General features: G+C 33.9%; 1 protein-coding gene across 2 annotated transcripts in view; it reads left to right on the plus strand.

Moving 5' to 3' along the window:
- Positions 1 to 24,252, plus strand: part of LOC106129549 (protein apterous) — an 81,732-nt gene that overhangs the window by 539 nt on the left and 56,941 nt on the right. For both annotated transcript variants that reach the window (XM_060953823.1, XM_013328147.2), the window contains exon 2: positions 6,342 to 6,664. In XM_060953823.1, coding sequence (XP_060809806.1) covers positions 6,342 to 6,664 — 323 coding nt within the window. The remainder of the gene's footprint in view (positions 1 to 6,341; positions 6,665 to 24,252) is intronic.

A 24,252-nucleotide genomic window follows, 5' to 3' on the forward strand; every position in this document is an offset into this window, starting at 1 on the left:
ATATTTTTCATTCTTAATAGTAAGAAAATAATAAAATATTGTTGGTATATGGAAATAAGTTTTTAGGCATGTTAATATTTTTGACATACCTACCTACCTATCAATAGATGGGTGGCAGGCACATAGGTATAGTTTACATTTATTGATTATACGAGAACCTAGTTTAGATTTTAGTTACTGTAAAGTTAACACATGTTTAGTGAAATATATCTATTGAATTGATTTTTCAAGATAATATTTGATATTAGACAAGAATTATTGCTTAATTTATACAATTTCCAGAGATTTTTTAAAAATTTCTCTTTATTCTACCTTATGCCGAAGCTGGTTTTATAAACTTTTGAAGGCTATGCCGATTCACAAGATTGACGTTACTCAGATTAAAAGTCCTGGCGAGTTTTATTTATAAGTACCTACCTACTATAGTACGTTTGGCTCTAATTGTATCTAAGCATTATTTATTATAAAATATTCTGAATATTTATTTTTTAAAATCAATGATATTTATAAAAAGAAAACGTTACTTTAATATGTATTTTTTTATTTATATTTTTTAAAATCAATGATATTTATAAAAAGAAAACGTTACTTTAATATGTATTTTTTTATTTATATTTTTTAAAATCAATGATATTTATAAAAAGAAAACGTTACTTTAATATGTATTTTTTTATTACAAGAAATGGAACTCCGCCGTGTTATTAGATTGTTTAAATGTAATGTATGTACGAGTAGGTATATATACTTACCTACTTAGTCAAATTAACTTTTTTGTTATTGATTTTTTAAGCTTACAATGTGTATGCAATATTTCGGATAGTTTTTTTTACATAGAATTAATGATAGAATTTATTATGCTGTAAGTAGGTACCTACCTGCATACTTAGAAGTTTAAATTACAAATTTGATTTAGGTCTCATATTTTAAGTTTGTATCTCATAGTTGTTGTCATTCTCATATTTTGTGTCTCATAGTTTAAGTGAACGCACCCAAAAATATTTATTTATGAGTGAAGAAATATAACATTACTTCTTTTAAAAATATGGTTTATTTTGATTTTACAAATTTTTCGTCACTTGTTACTATAAAAATAGTTAAAACGTAACATTACTGGAGCAAAGTTTTAAAAAGCAAGGCATAACTTTGCTCAAATGAAGTCTCTCATGAAGCTCTAGGTAGGTACAATGAAGATTGGTCGTGAAATATACCTATAGGAGCAAAGTTATGCACGACCATGGGTAACTTTGCTCCTTATTCGTAGTTTTATATACATATATGTATAATGGAATACTTAATTGCGCTGATTTAACTTCAAAAATGTGTTGTATAATATTATATTCTTAAAATAAATACTTCTGTGTATGCTTATCATTAATAATCAAAACAATATTCAAAATTATTTTTTTGGAGCAAATATTGGAGTAAAGTAGGACCATTCTACGGTACTACCGACAAAGTTTTTCTGTTCGGTCGGCTGGTAGACTGGTGGAGAACGCCAAACGTCATTAACAGTCCGCCCTTTGTACATTTGTTGTGTTAAGTTTTAAATAAATAAATAAAATTCGTTAATAAAACTTATAAAAAATATGTAAGAGTTCTATCTTGGAACATTTAGTAGATACGGCAATAAATTACATACAAAAATATTATTTTGACATATTATTGATTTTTTTTTTATTTTTATGTATAATAGATAGAATAAGAACAGTAAATTTTATACAGCAATGAAAGATTTCATTTGAAGCATTTTTTCATTACCTTCCTGAAGCTATATCCATCCGGCAGCTGGGTGCCGCTAAAACCTATTGAAGTAGGCCTACTTCATGTTGTTGTTACAACTTTGGTTTATCTTGTTCATATAATTATATTGTTGTTTGAGGCCCAGTAGATACACATTATTGTTGTAACTGTAGTTTATTTTGTAGTGAATAATTATATATAAATACACTAAATTACACTAAAGAAATAATAATAGTAAAGTAATTATTTATCTATTGAATTGATTGATATTCACTATTTGAATCTCGGTTCTATCATTAAGCCAAATAGCTGAACGTGGCCATTCAGTCTTTTCAAGACTGTTGGCTCTGTCTACCCCGCAAGGGATATAGACGTGATCATATGTATGTATGTATGTAATTATTTATTGTAAGTGGCAAGTGGAGAGATGTAGTCTCTGCTTACCCCTCCTAGAAAAAAGCGTGATTTTATGTATGCATTACTTATATGTAGTTTATAAATGTCAATTTAATATTTTTAAACGTTTTTTCCTGTTCAATAGTGAAGTTTATGAAAAACTTAATGGACTTACAATTTATTACATGTATAAAAGAGCTTACAATTTAACTTCTAAAAATATACTATTGAGATGAAATAAAAATTAATGTTTTGATTTTAAAGGTTCCACTACATACCTACTTAGCCCCGTTTTTTTTTCATTATTATTAAAAATAAGGATAATGAACCTACATAGGTTGATAAAAATTAATGGGTTCATACCTAAATATGTATTAAATCACCTCTAAGATGTCTGCATCAGGAAAGAATGAATATTAATATTTTACAATGTTTGTTACAAATTGAAGTCAATGAATATATATTTTATTTAAGTATTTTTTAAAGTAAATTAAATTTATAAATAGAAAATGTAAGTTTATTTTTTATTTCTTTAGTGTAATTGATGTTTTATTATTACAAGAAAATTGTATATTGTGTTATTTAACTAGATTTTTTATTTGTGTCGTGACAAATGCTGTTAAAACTGTAAATTATTTAAGTGCCAATAGAGAAAGTGTTAACAAAACAAATTGCCCACTAAAGTGAGCTACTACATTTAATTTAGGATGTCACTTGAAGTAATACTATGTTGCAGTCTTTGCACAAGTTGGGAATACATATAATTTTTATTGCATGTTTTGTTATTACTATAAAATAAACAATTATTCTCATTAGTTTATTTTATGACTGTCTCCGTATTGGCAACTGTTAAACTTAGAAAATCTACTGTTAAGTACATCCCGCATGGGATATAGACGTGATTTTACGTATTTAGTATTAAGAACGAGTGCTACTACAAAGTAATTATTTAGAAAACATCTTTGAATCCTCGACTCGTCTCGAGGGAACAACTTTTTAAAACTGTTCTATGAAAAAATTGTGTTATGTGGCTATATAGTGGAACCAATTGCACATTGAAATCTAGACGATTTTTTGAATTCTTGTCTTATTATATTGTAGACGATTCTTTAGAAGTAAAATTATGATTATATATGACCATTTTAATAGGTGCAGCATTTTTTTTGTTACTGACGGTATTTGAAATTTATTTAAACTTTATGCACGTATAATGTACAACAGGTGGACTTAATGCCACAATGCATTCTCTGCCAGTCGAACCTTGGACCAAACTGAGGTGGATGTACGGGTGTGAAATGCAGAGGAAGAATAAGAAGAGTTAGTCCGCTATTCCGCCAGAATACAACAAGACCCTTTTAAGTAATTTATTTGACGTCTACCAGTGTTGTGAAAGCTAAAGATATGACAATTATTATGTGATGTTTAAATGTCCCATAATGATGAATAAAAGTGGAAAGAGGTAGTCTCTGCCTACCCCTCCGGGAAAGAGGAGTGTTTTTATGTATGTATGTAGGTATGTATGAATAAAAATTTGGAATTTTTGTTCCAGTTAAACTACGGAACCATATAACTAAGTATTAAAAGTATATTAGAATTAAATTAAACAAAACTGTTCATTGATACGCAAAATATGTAGGTCTAGATTTTTTGAAGTATAATCGTAAATGCAGATGTTTTCAATTTAAAATTTAAATAAAGAACATGTTTTTTTTAATACATGGTATGATTTTAAATGCCGTCGGCGGAAGACAGCGCCCGTGTCTACAATTACATTATTTATATTTATTTAATATTTTCTATAGCCTGAAAAAAAAATTATTTACCGTACTTACATTATACATAAATATCCTTACATCCACGTGGAGAAAATTGTGTTTCTAGTTGCAATTTAATTAATAAATGCTATGACGTAATGATACCGAGTCAGTGATTATTTTGTAATTGAAAATAGTATGTAGTAAGTATATACATAAGATGTATTTAAGTGAGCTAGATATCTATTTAATTATATTAATGATGGCCTAGTAATAAAAATGATTTAAATACTTTTAATTATAAACAAACAAAAACAAATTGAACGAAAGTAATAACAATAATATGACAAATTTAACGTTTACAAATAAATTGATTGGAGCCCGTTAATTGAATACATTATAATAATGTTTATTGAAAATATAAAACGATTTACCTAAATTATGTCAATTCACAGCTGTCTCAGAATGTGGCATTATTGTATATTAAGTACCTATTAGGTACTAAATTAACCGACATTATAGAGAAGGAAACTATAGAGTTCATTGACGACCCACTGGCAATATTTATCATGATAAAACAACCGAAAATGTGTGAGAGGTGTTGCGTGGGTGGCTCTAGCCAGGGTTGGCACGTCTTTCGATCCGCCGATGAAAATCCTGCAGTGTTGTTTGTCCCGCCGCTTCTTCTACACGTGCGCTTTGGAAGCGGTAGTAGTTATAATTTAAGTGATGTGACGTTAATAAGTGATACCTTGTATCCAATTTAGAAAATAATATTCTATTCTTTGTTTCTTTAAATTTGATGACACTCTACAATAGTAATGTCAATAAATTTAGAATTTTGTGTATAGTAATGATAATATGAAATATTGTAACTAAGGTATAAGACACTTATGCTTGCAATATATGTATAAAGGAAGTTAGGAATTTATGACTAACAACAATGAAATTTCATGCGTAGAAGACACATTTAGGAGAAAAATTTATGCTTCAATTTAAATTTTTTATGTTGAAATTTTTACGTGACAATGAAAAGTGACGTTGTATAAACGACTTAACCATTTTACAAATCCAATCTTTTGCATAAAAATAAATAAGTTTGATACGTCTTACTTAGTCCATCCATGCAGGATGTCATCATCAATTTTTTTAAGTTACAATATTCTATGTTTCCTTGTATAGTCATAACATTAGAATAAAATAACAATTCTTTTTATTTAGTATTCTCATGACAGTTAAAAACATTATTGTCATTAGAAATTTATTCAATACCTGTTCGAGTCAACCCTAGCTTTCCTAGTATACGGACGCTCCGTTACATGTACTGAATTTCTTTGCAAGAGCTGTTCTTAAAACACCCGCAAGGAACAATTTGTATTAAAGCTCTCTTGTTTTGTAGTTTTCCGAAAATAATTCCGTAAAAAAAGAGTTATAGCCCCTTTATTTATCAATTTCATATCTAGAAATAGTTTAACTGTTTGTGGATGATTTAGTTAGAGACTATTTTTAGATAAATAAGTAATCTAAGTTGGTACTGCCGGGTGGTTCCCGGATAGACATAGACTACCTGTATTAGTCTTTCTACCACGATTCCTGCATACTTATTTTCATTTAGGTATCAATATATTTCGTGTATTTAAAAGGAATAGGTCTACAATTTTTATTTAAAATATTTCAAAGCGTCTTTATAATTAATGTGAATGAGTATAATGATTATAATGTATAAATAAATGTATGTCAAATAAAAACACACAGATGTCTGTTTATATAAGGAAATCGAAAGTTATCAATGATCGAATACTATTTCTCTGTAATTACTGTTATTGTACTAACTTTTATGTTTCTTGTGAATCCTTATCAACTTAGACCAAGTTATATTTATCATGTAGTTCATCTTTTAATGTGATGTTGGATAATTCTTGATTTTAAGAAAGTCTTACTTAAAATGTATGTTTAATTAGGTATCTAATGTAAGTCTCGTCTGTTTGTGAAGCTAATACAGCTAAATTCCTAAACCGATTTTCATGCAATTTGTGTAAAATACTATACTGCATATCTTACCGCCGAGATGCTAGTAAAGTATATATTCTTTTGTTTATTTATTTCTCTTTATTGGATCTAAGGGTTGTTACTCTTTGATATCAAACATTACTTCCTCTAATCATACCCGTGGATGTCGTAAAATGCGACTAAGGAAAAGGGTAACAAACTTGAGATTCTTTTTTTAGGCGATGGGCTAGCAACCTGTCTATTTGAATCTCAATTCCATTTTTAAGCCATACAGCTGAACGTGGCCTATCAGTCTTTGCGAGACTGTTGGCTGCGTCTACCCCGCAAGGGAAAAGACGTGATTATATGTATGAATGTATTATCCCGAAACTCCCCTAAACTATTCCATTGCGAAATACCCCAACACAAAACCAAATACCTGACGAATGTGTAAATTTTCAGCAACAGAGTGAGAGGTACCTATCATCGGCTTACGAGGGAGGCGGCGACTTGTCCCCGGTAGCCCCCGCGGCGTCCCCGGGCTCGCCCCGGGACTGCACCTCGTGCCGCAAGCGGGAGCCCCCGGACGAGCCCCCGCAGGCCTCCGCCGACGAGCCGTGCGCGGGATGCGGAGCCCGGATCACCGACAGATACTACCTGCTGGCCCTGGAGCGCCGCTGGCACACGCCCTGCTTGCGGTGCTGCGAGTGCAAGATGCCGTTGGACTCTGAACAGCGGTGCTACGCCAGGGACAGCAATATATTCTGCAAGAATGATTACACCAGGTAAGTGGCAGTTCTGTTCTTTTAATTTTTGCATCAAATACACGGTCATGGCCGTGTGGTTCACGGCATCAACAGAAAAACGAATAGGACTACTCCATCGCCTTCCCATGGTTCCCTTAGTCGCCATTTACGGCATAGGCTTTTAGGCGATGGGCTAGCAACTTTTCACTCTTTGAATCTCAATTCTATCATTAAGCCAAATAGCTGAACGTGGCCTTTCATTCTTTCCATGACTGTTGGCTCTGTCTACCCCGCAAGGGATATAGACGTGATGACATGTATGTATGTAATACGGGTAAGGTTGCGGAGGTCAGATGGGAGTCGCTTCGTGTAAAAACCTGACTCACCCAATCTAGGATCCATGGACAAAGGCATACCCCAGGCTCCTCTCTAGAGCGGTGAGGATGCAACTGGGTCTAAAGCCAAGAGGAAGAAGAGACGAAAGTATTTTGGCTTGAAACTGTGTCTTAAAGGCGAGGTGAATCTGTGGCTTAAAAATCAAATGTCCGATTGCTTGTCTGATATTATGTATATGAATACAAAGTTCAAATCCATTAAGGGCGGGTTGCACCGTATTAGCTGTCAAACCTCCGTTTAAACAAGATTTGTGTTATTATTCGCCATCACTAACGTAGCTACCGCTAAAATTAAATTTGACGATAAACGATAAACAAGGAAATGGTCGACAGGCATTGAGAAGTGAGCTTTGAACAAAATACACCCGTACTGCGGTCGTAATTAAAAGTTTAGCCTGAACTCCGTAAAGCTATGTGCAATTTACCTACAACAAATTGCGATATTATATTCATTAAACTATCTACCTATATTGAAAATTAATTTCGCAGGATGAATTTAATGACTAACTACACGAAATATATAAGAGTCTAAATATGTCTGACACATCAACTTGTGAGAGCGAGTCTTATGTTCAAGTTTAAAACATTATGACTATTATAAATAATTAAAACTCTTTTTGACAATACGGTAGTTTGTAGCTTGTAGCTTTTTGACAAATTCTAATGTATTAGAGATATGATTTAAATTTAATTTATTGAAATGTAAAATGACATGAAAAGTCTTATTTTCCGAAAATATTGATTTTGATGTAAATTTAAATTGTTGGCTTCTTAATAAGTAGTAGAGTTTTTTGCCCTTTACAAGGTCTGAAGTTACTTTTAATATTTTTTATTAGGTTACTATAATTTCTTACTCTCGTAAAATTAGTCCTGTAAGATAAATCTATAATTATTAGTTTTAAAATTTCATCTCGAACTAATTTTATGGTTGTTGAATACAGGAAATATTTTAGTCACATCTTCCCAAGTAATATAATATCCATTCATATAGGATATAATACAGTTTAGAAAACGAAAACGCACTATTATTACTATAAATGATGTGTATTAAAAAAAAAACGACATTATGTTGAATCTTAGGTAGAAACTTCATCATTCAGTGATATATATTTCAGAGTGGGCCGTCCATAAAACCAGTCATATCAACTTTTTCCAACCTGTTATTCATCAAGAATAATTTTTATTGCACACTATGATCGTTATAATTTGTACTGGCGTACTTTAAATAGGCGCAGGCGCACATCTCATCCAACTAGAACACTGAAGCAGAATTCCAATAAACGTTGCGACATGTATAAGAGAAACGATAAAAAGGCACTGACATACACACATACCCACAATTTATCTGTTAATCTACAACATTACATTAACGATCTTGTTTTTTAACGAAATATAAGTAAAAATATACTCATAATAAATTGTATGTTTAGGGATGAATTGTGTAAATAAATAACTTATTATTAAACTTACATACATACATATGGTCACGTCTATATTCCTTGCGGGGTAGAGAGAGCCAAAAGTCTTGAAAAGACTGAATGACCACGTTCCGCTATTTGGCTTAATGATAGAATTGAGATCCAAATAGTGACAGGTTGTTAGCCCATCGCCTAAAAAAGAATCCCAAGTTTGTAAGCCTATCCCTTAGTCGCCTTTTACGACATCCGTGGGAAAGAGATTTATTAAACTTAATTTATTAAAAGTTTAGCGATGTTGCATTGGGGTCTATACCAATAAGATTAAAATAAATTAAATCACTTACTACAATTTTTCATTGAAAGGTTGGCGTAATATACTTTGATATATTTATCTATACTAATATTATAAAGCTGAAGAGTTTGTTTGTTTGTTTAAACGCGCTAATCTCAGAAACTACTGAACCGATTTAAATAATTCTTTCACTGTTAGATAGTCTATTTATCGAGGAAGGCTATAGGCTACATTTTATCCCGGATTTCCTACGGGAAACGTCAACAATGCAGTTGAAAGTTGAATGAGTCTGCCATCTGCGAGCTTTCCACGCGAACGCTGCGCAAACCAACAAAGATATAGTAAAACAATGTACTAAAGGTGTGAAGTACTCATTTTTTGCCACAAAAAAGTCCGCGAGAGCATATATCTATCTCTTAAGGTTTACTTACAATAACCACTTTTATGTTCATTTTTTAAGATTATTTTTTCATTATAAACATAAGTTATTTTGAAACCAATTTTCTTTAATTCAGTATTAATCCTTATCCAAATAAATATGTTTATTACTTTCGGCTTTTCATGTAGACTAAAATTGCCATTTACAGTATATAAATCAGACGAATAGGTTTTGAGATATAGTCGTTATAAGCAATTTGCAGTGAAACATTTAATACGGCGAACCAGCGTTCTTTCTAATACGCGTGACCGCCTGACCGCCGAGGAGGATGTTTGCAAAAATAAATATGATGCCCAAAATAACTATTCCACGCGGACGAAGTCGCGGGCACAGCTAGTTATTAATATCGGTGTAGCGGGCGCGATGATTCGGCTCGACCGCCACCAAAGGGAAGATCTTCCGCCAGGCTGGTGAGACGCCTGGGGAACCGCGGCTCCAATGATATTGTGTCGGAGGTTGTAAATATAGCTCCAATCCGTGAACTCTTTGCTTGCGCGATTTAGGTTTTTCGCTGATTTTGTCTGATAGCGTCGCGTGAATTTATTTTTTATTTTTGTGACTAGTGGCGTATAGATTTCGCCATATACAGTTAAAGTGTTGGTTGCTCCACTTTATTTTGACGATAAACAAACCGTAACAAGCTGTTTAATCTCCGTGTAAGTAAAATTTATGTTAAATTGAACTTAACTGTTTCCAAGACTATTTCGTAAATCAAAGAGCGATTCAGACATTGACCTAAGTGTACTTACACATAGTCACGTCTTTGTCCCTAATAGGCTAGACAGTGCCAACAGTCCCGAAAAAATTGTAAGGCCACGTTCAGCTGTATGGATTAATGATGGAATTGAGATTAAAATAGTGACAAGTTGTTAGCCCTAAGCTTTATTTAAGTTTTAAAAATTAAATTTAGAATACGTCTTACAGAATTAGTAATTATAAATTTCTATATACTTAAAAGCATAATTTTCCATACAAAACAAGCATGAAGTTCTAAAGATAGATATAGATATATAGTTCTAGTTTGGTCATGTGAAGAGGATGAATGAAAGCAGGTTGACTAAGCAGATATACAAGGAGAGTGTGGAGGGAAAGGTCGGAGTGGGAAGACCTAGGCGAACGTATCTTGATCAAATAAAGGACGTCCTGGTAAAGGGTCAGGTCAAGAGTACTCGAAACCGCCGAGCTTCCATGAAGAGAGTTATGAATGTAGATGAAGCGAAGGAAGTATGCAGATATCGTGACAAGTGGAAAGATGTACTCTCTGCCTACCCCTCCGGGAAAGAGGCGTGATTTTATGTATGTATGTAAGTTCTATAGATATGAACATATTTCCCGCTGTCAATAAATGCATTTTTTCTGCAATTACTCAATTAAGTTTTAATTGCTTTTGCACCTCGTGAGTCCTAGGTTTACAAGCAGTTTATGAACCTATACTACTAGTTTTTACGAATATTGATACTTATAATTATATATTTCTCATTACATGTTTTAAAATCTTTTGATTGTACACTACTTTTGTTTTCTTCGGCTTTGTCTAAACATGTGGATTAGTCTCTGCCTACCCCTCTGGGAAAGATGCGTGAGTATATGTAGGTATGTATGTATGTTTAAGCAATAACTGAAAATCTAAGAGTAGGTACGCATAGCAAATAGCTTAAAAAATTCATTTTAAAATCATACAGTCATTATAATCTTGTAGTATGGGTACTTAAATCAATTTAGATATTTTGCAGGAATTATGGACAAAGGTATCTAGTGAAAATAAATAGTGACACTGAAATTAGCATATCTGAAAATTTATATTTTTACGCAAGTGAAGATTCAGGCATCTATGCCTATTATGAGCAAACTAAGACATCAATATCCAATATAGAGCTCATTTATAATGCTTTGAAAAATAAATAAAAAAAGAACGTAGCTTAGTTGTTTGTGTGGATTGCTGAGAATGTGGGTATTTCTCGAGGTGTGAATTGTAGTAATTTATTGCCGATAGCAGTTATTGGGAATATGAAATGTGATACGTAAGTTCTTCATATTGGTTTTTGTTAATAATGAAACCATTTACACTCTATTAAGTCATATATACTTAAACTAGCGACCCGCCCCGACTTCGCACGGGTGCAATTCTGATTGTCGTAAAAAGTAAATGACAAAAAAATGTTATTGTGGGATATCCATGAGAGCTACTTAGACATATACCATCGCGAAGTTTTCTGTAGACCTTTATTGAAAATGTACTTAAAGTGTACAAATAATTAGTACATAATTTTGATAAATCTAGTACTTAGGGTTCAGCCTGCGTTTGCAATGCAAGCGGAAAAAAATATGATTAACGATATCACATTAGAAACCTCAAAAATAACAGAATTCCTCCACTATTTAATGGATGTTATTATATATATAAACCTTCCTCTTGAATCACTCTATCTATTGATAAAAACCCCATCAAAATTCGGTGCGTAGTTTTAAAGATTTAAGCATACAAAGGGACATAGGGATAGAGAAAGCGACTTTGTTTTATACTATGTAGTGATTCAACATGTGTCTATATTCCTAGTATGGATATAGTCACAGGTGGCTTATCGCCAAAAATAAGAATCCCATGTCTAGCCTTTCCGCTGATTAATTTGTACAATCAATATATACATATTAAGTATGTCTTCGCTGACATAAAACCATACCTCTTCCTCGGAAAGGTAGGCAGAGAATACCCTTTTCCAGTTGCCAAGATCCCCGCATAAGTACTTCTTTCGCTTCATCCACATTCATCATTTTGCTCTCCTCATGGTTAAATCTTGGAATATAAATACAGTTTGGGATAAAATCTTGCAAATCTTCCTGGTTCTCGAACCGGGACTGGTAGCTTTTACGTGAGCGTAGTGCGTAGTGGTAGAGAAATATATTAACTGTCACTGGCTTTGTGAATTGTTCTCACCGGCCGGTCGGCAGCGCAGTCCTTTTGAAATGAGTAAATAAATTATACTAGATGTTGACTTGTGTCCCGTTTTTCAGATTCGAATTCATCAATTATTCAATTATGTTTAGTTACTTATATAAGACTAATTTTGTATCAGTTTGTTTTTTACGAAATACAACAAAAATAAAATTAATAAATTTCCAGGAAAAAAATCATCAAAGTTTTTCCTATCTCTGTTTTCGCAATTTAGTCAAATTCATTCGTAACAGAAATATTTTCTATTAGTATGTATAATACCTTTTTGCAGAATAAATAAGACGGCTTGAAGTAGCGTGGTACTCTAAATGATTCTGAAACTTATCTCCGACAAACTTTTCCCTGGCGAGTGAACAACCGACATAACTTTTCGTTCTTGAGTTGTTCACCGACAGAACAACAGACAAGTTTGAAAGAAAAGATAAATGAATATAGAAGAAGGAGGGATCGAGACAAGTGGAAACATGATTGCATCTCTTACAAAATCTACCCATAGCAGATACCTACTAGAGGCCGCCCGCGACTTCGTCCGCATGGAAACCCTATCAATCCCGCGGGAATTCTGGGATAAAAAGTATATGTGTTATTCTAGGTCTTCAGCTACCCACATACCAAATTTCATCGTAATCGGTTCAGTAGTTATTGCGTGAAAGAGTAACAATCATCCATACTGACATCCTGACATACTCACAAACTTTCCCATTTTATAATATTAGTAGGACTACCTCTAGGGTGTACCGGTCCCCGTAGCACGGCACGCGCTACGCCGTTTTCATCGCAACAAAAACTTTACCTGTTTCGCTTTTTTATTATGACGCGAAACGGGACAGCGATAGTTTTTCGCGCGATAAAAATTGACACACTCTGAATGCAAAATTTGGTCACTAGTTTCAACGTTTCCTTAGTAGGTCACCTTTTCCTTTCAAAATCAGTTTTTTTTTGTTAACATAGTTGCGTTCTGCCGACCGTACCAGGTGGTGTCGTAAATCGGCGTCCCGGCGCGCGCGCATTCCTACCTCGCTGACTTACAGCTGATCTGCGCACGCGGTCTACTCGCCTTAAATTAAGACTTTCCATTCCACACAGTTTTGATTATTTCATACATACATACATATAATTACGTTCTTTCCAGGAGAGGTAAATATATTTTCCTGCATACTACTTTCGCTTCATGCACATTCATAGCTCTCTTCATGCAAACTCTATTTAGGGTACTCTTATGACCTCTCTGACCTTTCGCCAGGACGATCACCATTTGATTTAGTTAGTTTAAGGTTTTATTTTGATGTGTGTCATGTATGACTGTTTTAACCAACTTTAAAATAGAAGTAATAAATTTGCACTCACATTCAGACTTAGTGTTTTTTTACCATCTTTCAAAAATGTAGAAGGTTCACAAATTAGGTGTACAGTATAAAATAGAACAGTATAGTTTTTATGTTAAATCTTGATCTACAATAAACTTGAATACATTTATCTAAGTAATTAATTATTTTCTCCGGGTTTAAAGATCCCGTATTATAAGCCGTGTGGTTCCCGGCACCAATAGGAAAAAGAATAGGATCACTCCATCTCTTTCCTATGAATGTCGTTAAAGGCGAGTAAGGTATAAGCATATTAGGATTCTTGTTGTAGCCGATGGGCATGTATGGCATTTGACACTCAATTCCATCATTAAGCCAAGAAGCTGAGCGTAGCCTGTTGGTCTTTTCGAGATTGTTGGCTCTGTCTACCCCGCAAGGGATAAGGGAAACGAATCAGTTACATTGCCAACGTATTACGGTCACACGATTCTTCAAAAAACACACAAGCACCGTTTGTTCAAGCTTGTAAGCATTAAGTCCACATCAAAATTCAGTTATTACACCGAAAGTTTTGTTATCTCAACGAGCGACCATTTAAAATAGGGGTGGTCAAAATTGAGGAAGCGTAGTAGTTTATACGATACGAGCTTACTAACAGATTAACATACAAATGGCTTATTACCGCGGTAATGCCTGCTTTAGACAACTGACCTGCTTAGGCGCGCTTTGACCCACGATACAAATGGTATTAGAAGATTACATTGTGGTTTTTTTTTAAAGATAACACATCGATCCTGTCAAAGCAGGCAGCGTGACATGAGTTGAATGAATAGTTATATAAAAGACTAGCTGTGCCCGCGACTTCGTCCGCGTGGAATAGTTATTTTGGGCATCATTCAAGGAGGAATTATTTTCACATTTTCCGTTATTTCTTTGCTCCTTATAATTGCAGCGTGCTGTTAAATATAGCCTAAAGCCTTCTTCGATAAATGGTCTATTAAACACAAAATGATTTTTTCAATTCGAACTAGTAGTTCCTGAGATTAGCGCGTTCAAACAAACAAACTATTCAGCTTTATAATATTAGTTTCGATTATGAATAGTAAAATATTTCATTTCGTCTCAATCTTCCTCCTGGCTTTAGTCCTAGTTTCAGCCTAAAACAATCTGGAGAGGAGACCGGGTTCATGAAAAAGTAGGTAGTGCTGTAACCCTTCGCTTTTCTCGTCTTGGCGGGAACACTTCACGAAGTCGCGGGCAAAATTCATTACTTAATGAAGCTAAGGTGTTTCCACAGTATTGCTAATGTTTTCTTGGTCGCTAGATATCAGTCAATGGTATCAGTTGGCGCTGATAAGGCCTCGCTCAGATAAGCGGGCAGTAAGTGTTCTCTCACAAGCAACACCTCTGATGGGCGGTAATGGCGCGCTATTAAGACGCCATATCGATTCATTTCGACGATTGACTTAATCTTGTTGAATAATTTATTTTTAAATAAACAAACTTTTATTTTTAGCTTGACTTTGGGCTCCTTTTTTGATTAAGAAATATTTAATTTAGATTCACAGATAACTATGGATGAGATTTTCGAAGGAAAATGTTTCTTGGGTAAAAAAAGTATATATGTATCTCCTGTTGTCAGTTTTCACCGACTGATTTTCGTGAAATTTGGCACAGATATAAAATAGACCTTCGGAAGTGACATAGGCTGTTTTTTTCTGTAATTTTCCGCAGGAGCGAAGCCTCGCGTAATAGATGGTTAGTAATATTGTGCTATAATATCTCCTAGAGTGTCCCAGCTTTCTAAATTCTGTGTCAGTTTGGGCGGCTATCTGATAAACGTAGGGACTGCGTTATCTCAGCTCGGACACGCTCGCATCTCAATGGTCCATCTCCGTGGGACGCCGCGTCGTTACTGTGGTGTAAACCAAAGAAGTTAGCGGATTTGGCAATTGTTGGCATATGTACACAAAAAAGTTCCATTAATTCCTTCATTCTCATATCAATCACTCATTCACTCATGCTTCACGCAATCATTCTTTATCCGCGTTAGTTCAGTTTGTCTAAAAGACTGTTGAACTATCAACACGTATTTTCATTTCTTAAGCCCTAAACTTCATACAGAAATGTTGAGTTTAAAAGAGAGGGAAAACACGAAGTGAAGGATGAGATGTGAGCGAAATAAGCGGCGTAGATAACATAAAAGTGGAGTGACTGCTGTAGATAATAGAAGTGTGCGAGTGAAAGGCGTAGATAGTAGAAGTGCGCGATGTAAACATCGTTAACTCAGCTCTGAGCCGCGCGCATCCCAGTGATTCATCTCCGTGGGACGTCGCGAAGCTAGTGTGGTGCAAATTATGGGAGCGAGTGGTAAATGTGACGTAGAATATAGAGAAGAGCGGCAAGAACATAATAGAATACATTTATTTTCAAAATCAGAAACAAGGTATCACTTATTGACGTCACGTCACTTAAATTTAATTAACTACTACCGCTTCTAGAGCAGTAGTTCCTGAGTTTAGCGCGTTCAAGCAAACAAACAAACTCTTCAGCTTAATTATATTAGTACAGATTTGTAGGGGCAAGCAATATAATTGTTACTTTTATCTCAGCTTTAAAACGTTCGAACACAATTTTATAAAAAAATGTACTTAGGTATACTAAGCGTAAATCTTGTAAATTGCACCACATCCTCAAAGTATATTTTACCTGGTTTTTGCTGATTACTATCATTGCTATTATAAAATCATACTTAGATGACATAAAGACAAAACGGAAAACGTAATATTTACAAATCCAAAACCAACCTCGTGTAATAATAATATTTTTTTATGGTGATTTTTTATTTTTATGACATCTTTACTATTGAGAGATTCATGATCAGAATGATATAATCAATTTTTGTTTTTGGTTAAGCAAACTTACTGTGCCATGGTCGTTCAATATATTTCGTAAATAAATAATAAAAAGACATTTAAAGCTGTTTTATACTTAAAGCGATGTTTATCTGTTTATTACCTAATTTCTCTGTATCCGCAAAGTTTTATGATGCGGTTTTCATGATATAAATTATGGGTTTTATACCAAATGGTTATTCGAAAAATGTCGGTAGTTTTCATAGTATATATCCATATATCAATAATAGATATCCTTGAAAATTTAAAAAGGGCCCTATTGCAATTCAATAAAAGTTCCTTATTGGTTAAATTAATCACAAAATCGGTTCATCTGTCACAAACAAATTTTGTGTAGGAGTTTACGCAGTACAGTGACCTCTTGGCGCTCGATCAAAAAAATAGTGCTGTGAAGTGTCGATTGAAACTTATCGATGTCAAGTTATCGAGCATAACGCGTCGGGACGGGCCATCGGCTCGTCTCGTTCGATATGTCTCGACAACCGGCCAATGTTTTCATCTGGTGTCGTCATCGCTCCGACAGCTCTCCTTCGTAATGTTGAAATGATAATATTATGTGACAAGTTGAACAGACGCAGCCTCTACGTGGAGGAAGATGTTAATAATTTTATTTGATTATGTTTTGTGGTCACTTGTAGATTGGGACAGTTATAACGTTATTGTCAACGATAGATATTATGATAAGGAATAGGCTTACAAACTTGAGATTCTTTTTTAGGCGATGGGCTAGCAACCTGTCACTATTTGAATCTCAATTCTGTCATGAAGCCAAACAGCTGAACGTCTTTTCAAGACTGTTGGCTCTGTCTACCCCGCAAGAGATATAGACGTGACCATATGTATGTATGTAGATATTATGATATAATATAGGAATATTTACCTTATTATTAATGTCATTATTTACGAAAAAAAAGAATAAGATCACTCCATCTCTTCCCCGTGGATGTGGTAAAAAAACTAGTAATAATTCTGTGACACAACAAAGCTATCAGACGACCCGACAAGGCAAACATTTTAACATTACAAATTTAATGTAAATATTCATATCGATATAGTAATTATCGAGTTAGATCCAGTAGAAAAACTCCCCTCGAATAGTTGGCAGTTATACTAGAGACGGCATTCGGCGCCGCCCGACCGTGTCCCCACACGAGTCTGTCTTGACGTAAATTCAAAAAATTAAAGTAATGTATTTTTATGAAAAGAATCTAAATAAATACATAGACAGATCTCTTTATTGCACCATAAGAGTAAAATATACAAAACGTAAAAAAGGCGGACTTATCGCTAATGCAATCTCTATATAATTAATGTTCTAAATTTCAATTTATTTATCAATTCTGTCCATATAGCTGAACGTTACAGTCCTTTCAAGACTGTCGACTCTGACGACCCCGTAATGGATTAAGACTGTACTTCTTTTTACTGAATTATCTAGTTCCTTTATTGTTTGCCGGTTGACTGGAAGAGATCCCTTCATGGGATAAGTCCGCCATTGCAAGTGATTTGTTTATTTTATACTATGAACTATTATCTTGTTACTGTGTAAATTTCTATGCAATATAGATATTACAAACAAACTATTATATGTACGTCCTGTACGTATTTGAAAGTTACAACTTGTAAATAATTTTAATTAGGTACGTTGGTACTAAATTTTGCTGTTCCAGTAAAAAGTTAGTTAACAACATATAAATGTCATAAAAATCTGTCCAACTGTTTAACCGTAAAAGAGTAACAGACAGATAAACAGATAGAGTTAAACATTTATAAAATTATATAGCTTGCAATTAGGTACCTACATAAGGCATTATAAAGAGAAATCACACATTATGTGTTTGAGACTTGACGTAAATATATTACATTTTAACAATTAAACCGTGCCGTGTGATTTCCAGCACTATAGAATAGATCCAATCCTATCTATTCCCCATGGAAGTCGTAAAAAGCGACTAAGGTGTGTGTAAGCACATAAACACGAGATTCTATTTTTAGACATTGGCCCAGCCACCTGTCACTATTTAAACCTCAATTCTATCATTAAGCCAAATAGCTGAATGTGACCTATCGGTCCTTTCAAGACTGTTGGCTCTGTCTATCCCTAACGGATATAGACGTGACTATATGCATGCATGTTAAATAAACAAACTTTTAATAATCCGTCAAATTCAATTATAGGCAAATCCGACAGCCACTAGCCGTGTGGAAACAAATAATTTATTCAATTGACGGCGGCTCCGTCCGCGTCGTTACTCAAATAACATTATCAGCACCCAGGTCTAGTGAAATAAATACAAGAAACAATAAAAGCATCTCGTAAACGGGTGTTATGTGGACATAAATCAAGCAGGGCCCGGGTACGGGACACTTGTTAAATTGCTCATAAAAGTCTTCAACACAACGTATACGCGTATATTGAAGTAGCTTTATTGCTGCTGTGATCGGTACGAGTGTCCTCCGCTCGGCTTTGAAGCCGTCGGAGGCTTGGTGTAGCCAACACATCTATACTGATATTATAATGCTGAAGAGTTTGTTTGTTTGTTTGTTTGTTTGAACAAGCTTATCTCAGGAACTAGTGGTTCGAATTGAAAAATTCTTTTTGCGTTGCATAGAACATTTATCGAGGAAGGCTTCAGGCTATATAACATCACGCTGCAACTATAAGGAGCAAAGGAAGAATGGAAAATGTAAAAAAAAACGGGGATAATTATTCATCCTTGAAGGCTTCAATGATGCCCAAAATAACTATTCCACGCGGACGTAGTTGTGGGCACAGCTTGTTAGCTATAACTGAAAATGTAGTTGTTTTGATGTCTTTATGGTCTTAATAGCCGTGTGGGTTCAGGCATTTTAGAATAGAACCACTCCACGACTGTAAGATAGGCTTATAAACTTAGAATTCCTCTTGTAGGCGCTAACAACCTATCACTATTTGAATCACAATTCTATCAAGCCAAAAAGCCGAACGTCGCCTATCAGTATTATCAACACTGTCGGCTCTGTCTACCCCGCAAGGGATATAGACGTGATTATATGTATGCATGTAGTTTACAGTTTAACTGTAAGTACATTGGCGTCGGAAACACTGAGGGATATTTGCAGCCGGCAGTTTATCACTTTGAAACCTATGGTAATGTGGCAGTTTAGAACTGAGAGGGTTAAGGGTCAGTCTACTAGTAATGTCCTATTTTGGGTCCGTATAATTATATTTTGATCAAATATAGCAAAAAATATGCGTTACAACGTACCAGGAATTAAAAAAAAATAGAGTAAAGAAACGAACTCCTCTTAACTCCACCGACAAGAGTTATAGCTCTTTAATTAAAAGTAATTTATTTGACGTCAACCAAGTTGTTAAACCATACGACAATTATTAAGCGATATAATAATATCCTATAATAATGAATAAAAATTTTGAATTTGAATTTGAATTTAACAAAAAGATAACAATGAGGAAATAATGCTGAGGAAAAGGCAGAGACAATGCCTTTCCACTTACACGAACCAATTTTTTAACTACAAAAACAATTATAATTGAAAAAATAGTAACGAATCTGTTGTTGTCATTTAGACGATGGGCTAGCAACCTGTCAATATTTGAATCTCAATTCTATCATCGAGCCAAACAGCTGGACGTGGCGTTTCAGTCTTTTGAAGACTGTCGGCTCTGTCTACCCCGCAAGGGAAATAGACGTGATTATTCGTAACACTAGTGTACTAACCCCAACTAACAAATGCACAGGCTTTTAACAAGTTACCGGTACTTTTATGTGTCAGCTTGGACACCTGTTCCAGGAGAAAGTGGTCATCAGTCCTCCGTGACCTTCCCGGAGCCACCTTCGATGAAATATCGCGACATGTCGCCTTCCAAATGGCAGGCGACCTTCGTCTAGTCGACTTCTGTAAGGCTAAGGCTTGTTATACACCGCTTTGTGGCGGTGGATAAGTGTGTTTTTTTTAGCTAGGTTTTTCCGAAAATGTGGTTTTCTGTTTGAGCTGTGTGTGTATGTTTGTACGCGATTATCTCGCGTTTTCTATACCGATTTTGATGCGGTTTACAGGACATTGTTTGTTACATTTAGGAGAAGGTTTGTGAAATAAATTAACCTACTTAAAAAGGAATGAGATCGATTGGAGGCGGTTCTCTTTTTATAAAACTTATTTGGTGTAAACCTTTTAATTTGATTAGGTTGAAATTTCAAATCTCAATCGTTTCATGGCCTTTGATATTTTTACATCATGTTCATCCTGCAGTAAATAGGAAAGTTACAGAGCTAGATAAAATGGGGGATATTACTGGCAAGTGGTCAATTTCAGGTCAAAAATACTATAAACCGACTAGCAATCATGAATAGATTGATGAATATATATGTAAGAAGCTAAATATAAAAATATGGAGTTACTGCATACTCCTCCGGGAAATAGGCATAATATAGACAAAGCGTGTCAACTCTAGTTGGTAAAAAATTGCGATAACGTGATGTTATTAAACAAAAAATATATTTTTTGCGATTCGCTGCAACCGTGTGTAAAAGGCTTTAAACGAAGAACCGTTATCGCTCCGATATTACTGTTAGATTCAACTGGACTGTGTTAGAACAATTTAATAATAAAACGTGTTGTGTAAATCCTGGGATGCTTGTGAGAACGCTTCAAAAGACCCATTGTTGGGAGGTTTGATTCTTATGACGCCGCGGGAGCGCCCCGTGGGTCAGGCAAACTGAGGTTTTGTTTAATTTCTGTTTTTGTATTTATAAATAGGTCTAGGTCTGTATTTCATGCGTAGAATACCTGTCATCATTGAGTATTAAAAAATAATAATTGAAAATCAGTAATTAAAATTTTGCATTTTATCATTTACTTCTACGATAAAGAGTTAAAGATTTGTTTTATACGAACGAATAAACGCAAAAACGATTCAACCGATTTTAATGAAATTTGGTACACTATTGTGTGCTATTGTCCTCACAAATGTACACAATTATTTATAACGTATAGTAGTTGTTACGTAAGTATCTAGGTTCTTTGATATCACTATTGTGGTCATTGTGTTAAGTTGAGAATATTTTGAAAAAAAAAATTGAAAATCAGTAATTAAAGTTTTACATTTTATCATTTACTTCTACGATAAAGAGTTAAAGATTTGTTTTATACGAACGAATAAACGCAAAAACGATTCAACCGATTTTAATAAAATTTGGTACACTTGTAGATTAGAGCTTTAGGAATAACGAATCGTTTTACTAGAAACGAGAGCAAAGCCCCACGCAAAAGATAGTTAAAAATAAAAATGAAATTTACTAGATTATTAAGTTAGCATAAAAATTTGAACACCATTTTATTTTTTTGCTGACTTGTGTCTAGATTTTTTAATTTTATCAGCATCCATCCAACAAACATCATACTATTCTAATCCATCATATTTAAAATATATTATTTTATTTTTTATATGTTATCCCAGGCGGCGTAGTGCCAAAATCAAACATTTATAAATATTCAACAAATATTATTCAATGTACATGTTTTGTAGCACCGTTAGATTCGATTCTGATAACACTCTCGTATTAATTATGATGGTTACATGATGAGCTCTATTAAAAAAAATCTAAATTCGATTTCGCATAAAAATAATGTGAAATCTTTCTGAATAAAAGTGTTGAGAGGTTTTTTTTACATAATATTATAAATTTTGAATAGATTTACAAAAATCACGGGTTAGCATTAAAATTTATTTTTTAAGTATTTTAGTGTATAACTTTACTGTCTACCCCGCAAGGCTTATAGACGTGACTGTATGTATATATGTACCAAATAAATATAATAGTATCGTAAATCTAATATCACTGCGTTCCTCTGAGAGATGATCTACACAGAATAATAATTATTACTGAACGTGGTACAATGTTGAAATTGGGTCTTTGGAGATAATGGTCAGGTCAGGTTGCTATTGCTATGTATTAAGTCGTCAATTTACAATTCAACGTGCAAGGTGTTAATTAGCGGGTGCAAGAGGAGTGGCCTTCCAGTAGCTTGCGCCTGTGTCTGACAAGAAGCTAGAAAGTAATGGAGATACATACATAATATGGTCACGTCTATATCCCTTGCGGGGTAGACAGAGTTAACGGTCTTGAAAAGACTGTATGGCCACGTTCAGCTATTTTAAGGGCTTAACGATAGAATTCAGATTCAAATAGCGACAGGTTGCTAGCCCATCGCCTAAGAATCCCAAGTTTGTAAGCCTATCTCTTAGTCGCCTTTTACGACATCCATGGGAAAGAGATGGAGTGGTCCTATTCTTTTTTGTATTAGTGCCGGGAACCACACGGCACACCACACGGCAAGTAATAGTGATTGCGGTAAGAAATAACCACACAAAAAAAAATGTATTGAAGGAAATGTTTTCTTGATTTACCTATTTATTATCATCGTGTCGTCTACTCTATTGTCCTCACAAATGTACACAATTATTTGTAACGTATAGTAGTTGTTACGTATCTAGGTTCTTTGACATCTCTATTGTGGTCATTGTGTTAAGTTCAGAACATTGTCTTTTTCAAATTCAATCATCACTTGATAACAATTTAATACATACATATTTTTTCTTAGATATACATATATTTCGCTTTTATTTTATATTTATTTATTTACCAATTGTACACAGAAAACATCAGGAATAAATAATAATAAACTTACATAAAATAAACCAAATTAGCAAGACGGGGAGGTAATATAATTTTTTTATTCATAATTCTATATTGGTACTCATGAGGTTTTTTTTTTATTGATGAGGAAGAGGATATATGCGAGTTTGAAATTTAAAAAAACGTTTCGCTATTCCCAATTCAAAACAGACACTTAAAAAGTCCATTTAAATCCCAAGATGTGTGAATTATCTACAAAGTCCATTCGAATCGTAACTTCTTGTAGTCTCACAGTGTAAGACGCATTGTCTTATGCTATAATTTTGAACGCAGTTGTGTAATGTCGAAGCTTAGTCGGGACCCCGTTTCCTCGTACTGTTTGCCCGGCACAGTTCCCTTTATCAAGCAATTAGGTCACTCCAATCGATCACTCGAGCATCAATATCGAGGTTATTATATATATTCGGCAACAAATTGAAATACTACATGTTTCTCGGTTATTCAAATACGAATTTAGTATGTTGTTGAAGCAATTTAATTATAGCGTAACTTTTATGGTTTTTTTTTAAACTGCGTCATATTGTAAAAAGAGAATTTTAGAATTACAGTTCATTTGGAGAGTAACCGTAGGGTTTTTAGAACAACATAATATATAAGTCGCTTCATTTTATATCTGAATTAAATATCTACTTTTATTACAGTGGTAACTTTGTGCAATGTTTTCTTAATTTTTTTTTTTTACTTATATTTAATATCCCGTACAAAAATAACTTATATGAAAATAATATAATAGTACTAAGAATTTATTTTATTAAAATATTATCGCAGCATCTTAAAAATTAAAGATAATGTTAACTGCTTTATACTTACTATTATATTTTATTGCATTATTTTAATGGTTTTGCGGCAAACGATGGCGATAAAATATTAAGTTTAGATTTGAGTAAAAATATAAGTATACTTTATGACTTTTTTATCTATTTACACGAACCGAAGCCTTACCGTTTACATCAGCCCGACAGTTTCCAAAGCGAATACACATGAAAATATGTATTATTACTAAGAATCGATTACAACTGTTGTCCGTATCATGTCATATCTCAAGATAACATTTAATTACTAGCTATGTCTTTTTTATTGCCACTCCTGTAGGGCGCTATCAAGATCATCTCGATTTGTGCGTCTGTTTATGTACAAAATTTAGATATTTTTTAATGACGGGCCGGCAAAGCCATGGGAATGGTCGTGGCGTTATCGAATTAAACGTATT

The sequence above is a fragment of the Amyelois transitella genome, chromosome Z, assembly GCF_032362555.1.
Source record: "Amyelois transitella isolate CPQ chromosome Z, ilAmyTran1.1, whole genome shotgun sequence".
NCBI classification, from domain to species: Eukaryota; Metazoa; Arthropoda; class Insecta; order Lepidoptera; family Pyralidae; genus Amyelois; species Amyelois transitella.